Here is a 5,547-nt window from a genome sequence, read left to right as displayed (position 1 = left end):
TTGATACAAGAAAAATGATGCCATCTCACATAGTTTTATCTCTCGTTATCATTGGTTATGTCTTTCCATTGTCATTCTTTAATGTATATCTCGATTTATGTTTTGTATCGTACTGTTAGCACTTGTTGAACATTTGGCTCACTTCTTGCTTTACCCTGATATTACAGCTAGCAGCTATGGTTAGATTCAAGCAGACTACCCGTAAGACCTGTGATGCTGATGCTTATGTTCGAGCTCAGGTAGAATAAGTGATAGTAGTTTGTGTGAGGACTCGGTATTCAAAATCAGTTGTAATAGATGGTAGTGTTGGGCTGTTCCAAATCCTAAACTGTAAGATCTTGGATTTGGTTGTGTTATCTCTTTTAAAATTTTGTAATAACTATATTTAATTTGCTGTTTAAGTTGGGGGCGTGACAAAAACTCTGACTCCTCCTCTTCTAAGAAGAATCAGCAACCAAGGTTCACTGAATATGCAAGGTTGAATGCTCCAAAGAGCCAAATCCTTATAGAAATTGAGAAGGACAAGGACCGAAGCCACTAAGGGGAGACCCCGAGAAAAGAGACAAGAGTTGGTACTGTAGGTTTCATAAGGATATCGGTCATGATACCGACGATTGTAGGCAACTTAAGGATGAGATTGAGTATCTGATCTGAAGGGGAAAGTTTGGACGTTTCACTAAGGGTGAGGAGACCGGAGCCCAAAAGAGAGATAATGATCAAAGAGATGACGATCGAAGGGGTAACGACAGAGATCGTAACCCACAGCCCCGAGGGCCAGTAATCAATATAATTTCAGGAGGACCTACAACAGCTGGTACTACAAGGAACTCCCGAAAAGCTTATGCAAGAGAAGTGATGAGCATAGTTGGAGAGCCATCTAAGCGTTCTAAGTCAGAGATGACGCTTAAATTTGGTGATCCAGACCTTGAAGGTTTGAAATTTCCTCAGGATGATCCTCTGGTTATCACTCATATAATTGGAAATTGCCCTGTTATGAGGGTCCTAGTGGACAATGGAGCTTCCATGGACATTCTGTACCATGACACATTTATAAGGATGGGCTACAATAATTCTCAGCTAACTCCGTCCAACGCACCCATCTACGGGTTTAACCATATAGAATGCAAAGTCGAAGGAGAAATACAACTTCCTGTAACTATCAGGGAAGAGCCCAGAGAGGCCATGCAGATGTTGAACTTTCAGGTTGTTAAGGCAACCTCTACCTACAATGCTATCATGGGGTAGAACAGGGATCCATGCTTTTAAGGCCGTGCCCTCAACCTACCACATGGTACTGAATTTCCCAACTAGGAATGGTCCTAGAAAAGCAAGGGGAGATCAGAAGATGGCCGACAGTTACTATGTTGCAACACTTAAGCTCGATGGAACAGGGGGGCAGGTCCTCCCCATAGAAGACATGGATGTCCGAGAAAATGACGAACTGCGAGGAAAGCCAGCCGAGGACTTGGTCCCATTTCCTTTAGACCCCTTAGACCCGGAAAAGGTCACGTACATGGGGGCATCTCTGGAAAAGCTCTTGAAGGGTCGAATGACAACTTTCCTCCAGGAAAACAAGGATGTATTTGCTTGGACATCAGCTGATATGCCTGGGATTGACCCAAACCTTATAACTCATAGGTTGAACGTTGATCCAATCGAAAGGCTGTAAAGCAAAAGAAGAGAACTTATGCCCCTGATAGGCTGGAAGCCATTAAGAAGGAGATCGAGAAGCTTTTAGAAGCTGCATTTATTGAGGAAGCGTAATTCCCTGAATGGTTGGCTAACCCCGTAATGGTCAAGAAGGCCAATGGAAAGTGGAGGATGTGTATTGACTTCATTGATTTGAATGATGCTTGTCCCAAAGACTGTTACCCCCTACCAAGGATTGATACCCTGATCGATGCCACTGCGGGACATGAGATGCTAAGCTTCATGGATGGCTTCAGTGGTTATAATCAAATCAGAATGCATAAGGATGACAACCCTAAGGTATCTTTCATAACTGACTTTGGTGTATTCTGTTATCTTGTTATGGCTTTTGGACTTAAGAATGCAGGAGCTACTTACCAAAGACTGGTAAACAAGATATTTGCCCATCTAATTGGGAATACCATGGAGGTCTATGTCTATGACATGTTAGTAAAAAGCCTAAGCAAGGCCGATCATATTAGTCACCTCAGAGAGGCATTTGAAGTGCTAAGGCATATAAGATGATGTTAAACCCAACCAAGTGTGCTTTTGGCGTTGGGTCTGGAAATTTTTTGGGTCACATGGTCTCTAAGAGGGGGATAGAGGCCAATCCCGACAAGATCAAAGCCATCCTAGACATGGAACCACCACGCTCCATCAAGGACGTTCAGAAGCTGACAAGGAGAATTGCAACTCTAGGGAGGTTCATCTCCAAGTCTGGAGACAAATGCCTGCCCTTTTTTAAAACCCTTAAGAAGGTGAAGGACTTTGAATGGACAACTGAGAGCCAAGAAGCCTTTAAACAACTGAAGAAGTACATGACTGAAGCCCCGTTGTTGGCTAAACCAAGTCCGGAGGATATTCTTTACTTGTACCTCGCGGTATCTGAACAAGCCGTGAGTGCAGTCCTCGTGAAGGAAGAGCGGAAGCTCCAGAAACCTATATACTATGTGAGCAAGGTGCTCCACGGAGCATAGTTGAATTACTCCACCACGGGGAAGTTTGCACTTGCTCGCATCACAGCCTCGAGAAAGTTAAGACCATACTTACAGGCTCACAAGATTGAAGTCATGACGGACCAACCCTTGAGGAATATACTTCATAGCCCGAAGGCCAGCGGATGGCTCATCAAGTGGGCGATTGAGTTAGGAGAGTTTGATATCAAGTATAAGCCTCGAACGGCCATCAAGCCTCAGGCCTTAGCAGACTTCGTGGTCGAATACACCATCAACGACCAAGAAGTCGGGGGGCAGGAGATAGTAACCCCAGAAGAAGGAGAGAAGGAGAAGGATGAAGAAACAACCTTAAAAGAGTATTGGGTTCTCCATTTTGACGGAGCGTCCAAAATAAAATCTAGTGGTGCGGGCCTAGTCTTGCAAAACCCTGATGGGTTTATGATTGAATATGCTTTGAAATTGGACTTCCCAACTACGAACTACGAAGCAGAATATGAAGCATTGATAGCTGGCTTAGGCTTAGCTAGAGTCGTGAGGGCTAAAAACCTGAAGGTCTCTGAAGACTCGAGACTTGTAGTTGCTCAAGTTAATGGAGAGTTTGAATCCAAGGATGAAACTATGGCCAAGTACCTGAGAGTCGTAAAGGGAATACTGACTCAGTTCGATGAATGGTATGTAGAACATGTTCCGAGGGAGAAGAACACTACGGCAGATGCCTTGTCCCAGTTTGCCTCGTCTGAAGTCGAGAACTATCCGAGAAGTATTTACTTCCAGGTCTTGAAGACCCCTACTATTCATGTCATAAATCTGATAGCACCGGTTGGTGTGGCAAGCTGATGGATAGACTCGATCAAGACCCACTTAGAAACTGGGTGGCTCCCTGATGATGCCCAAGAAGCACGCAAGCTGTCGGTTAGAGCGTTAAGATACTCGTTAATTGAAGGCCTTCTTTATAAAAGGTCATTTGTTATTCCGTACTTGAAGTGCTTAATACCTCTTGAAACAGAGGACGCACTTAAAAAAGCCCATGAAGGGATTTATGGACAACACTTGGGGGCAGGGCCCTCGCTCACAAGATAACTCGGTTGGGATTTTACTGGCCAACTATGCTAGCTAATGGAAAGTGTGGCACCCCAAAATCTGGGGTCAGGAATCTCGGAGGCCACGTCATCTAAACTACTACAAACCACATACCTCACACTACAATATATAAATACTCACACTTTACGACCCCACACTTATCACACACACACAATTACAGGTTATTGTCTTGGAAACGAACCATTCATAGCTAGAGTAATTCAACCATAAAGTGATAATTATTACAACGTAATAGTAATTAAGTCTTACCGGGGAGTAACCTTTAAGTAAGGCTAGTCCGTTGGTCAAATATACGTTTCTTGTTTATTACCTTACATAAGTCATACTTATAAATAAGCCGAACTAAAAATAACTGAAAACCAATCCAGCTTATTCGGACTACCTGTGGTACAAAACCAAATAATCTACGGAATAGCTGGCCATTTCCTACTTGTTTCCTGGCTGTGGTTCTCATGGTAGGCATCTTGATTCACTGTTGTGTTGTGTCAATTTAAGAAAATAAGTGTGAGCTATAATTCCCAGCATAATAATGTACAGTATGAAAATGACTGTATGATAACTTACGTAGAACATCATATATGATAATTATGTTTTATTCGAATTTAGTTTTTCCTTGGTGACACACACCTTCTTATATAAAAACAATTCTTTAGTGGATTTTATTATCCTGCGAATACCTTAATAGTAAACCCAGCACCTAGGCTTGGGTTACGGTATTGCATCACAATTCCAATTGGAAGAATAAGACATTCGTTGGAGCCACCGCATACGATGATCAGTCGTACTGCGATAAAAGTAACCTTTTCTACATGTAGATGGACGATTCCCTTTTATTATTGGTTATCACCCTGGCCGCATTCGGGCCTTTTCTGTGTCCGTCCCTCTCAGGTACACACTTCACGTCTATCCCTTTAAAGACACAGTTTTGCGCCCATCCCTCTCAGGTACGCATGCTCCACATGTTCATCTGTATATGAAATGCTTTCTCATGTGGTAGTAAATTGGTAGTCTCCCTAGTCCACGAAGTACTAGAGTCTACCCCTCCTTGTCCTTGTAAGAATCCCATCATATTTATGGAACTTATATTGTTCCCCAAGCATATTGCTTGTTCATAGGTACACTTGGATATGTGCGTACATATATGTACTTCCGAGAATTTTCGGAGGAAGTACTAAGGATGTGAGTTGACCGTTGTCAACATATTTTTTATATAAGGGGGAGTTTCTTTTGAAACTATATTCAAAATATTTAAAATAAGTCGAGATAATATTCTCTGACGATCTGAAATTATTCGAATGATTTTTCGAAAATCAGAAAGTATATTAAATCAGGATCCATGATTCATAAATCATAATAAACCCTTTAATAAATAACAAAATGATAATCGATAAATAATTAACCTCGAATGAGTTTATTCTTTAACAGAATATTTAAAATACTATTCCTCAACTAGTTTATGTCTACGCAATCAATAATCTTTAATGTTTAATCGGGTTTTGAAATAAATAATTGTTGGAGTATACTTCTCCTATAATAAAGAAATATGTATATAATATTTATTGTTCGAATAATAAAATATAATTGAGGGGATATGATCGTTGGGAGATCGTTTTAATAAAAGTTCGAGGTATTTTAATGTTTCGTAAGTGGACGTTGAGTCCCTTTAAAACGTACTTTTATGGACTCGTGATTGTCCTAATATTACCAGAATGATTTCAGGGTTTTCATCTTAAAATCCCGACCGAATCTCGGTCTTATAATTATACATCACGCTTAAAGCGGAAATAAATAGTTTACGATA

General features: G+C 41.3%; 2 protein-coding genes across 2 annotated transcripts; both read left to right on the top strand.

Annotated features, from left to right (window-relative positions):
• Window positions 1-897: 897 nt before the first annotated feature.
• On the top strand, window positions 898-1,245 carry LOC141719454 (uncharacterized). Its single transcript, XM_074521835.1, has one exon. The coding sequence runs from the start codon at window positions 898-900 to the stop codon at window positions 1,243-1,245; it is 348 nt and encodes a 115-aa protein (XP_074377936.1).
• Window positions 1,246-2,759: 1,514 nt separating this feature from the next.
• LOC141719453 (uncharacterized) lies at window positions 2,760-3,482 on the top strand. Its single transcript, XM_074521834.1, has one exon. The coding sequence runs from the start codon at window positions 2,760-2,762 to the stop codon at window positions 3,480-3,482; it is 723 nt and encodes a 240-aa protein (XP_074377935.1).
• Window positions 3,483-5,547: the final 2,065 nt, after the last annotated feature.

The sequence above is a fragment of the Apium graveolens genome, chromosome 4 (genome assembly GCF_009905375.1).
Source record: "Apium graveolens cultivar Ventura chromosome 4, ASM990537v1, whole genome shotgun sequence".
NCBI classification, from domain to species: Eukaryota; Viridiplantae; Streptophyta; class Magnoliopsida; order Apiales; family Apiaceae; genus Apium; species Apium graveolens.
This window is presented reverse-complemented; position numbering and strand designations above follow the sequence as displayed.

Coding starts and splice junctions, on each gene's coding strand:
- LOC141719453 (XM_074521834.1), top strand. CDS start 2,760: ATGACGGACCAACCCTTGAGGAATATACTTCATAGCCCGAAGGCCAGC.
- LOC141719454 (XM_074521835.1), top strand. CDS start 898: ATGACGCTTAAATTTGGTGATCCAGACCTTGAAGGTTTGAAATTTCCT.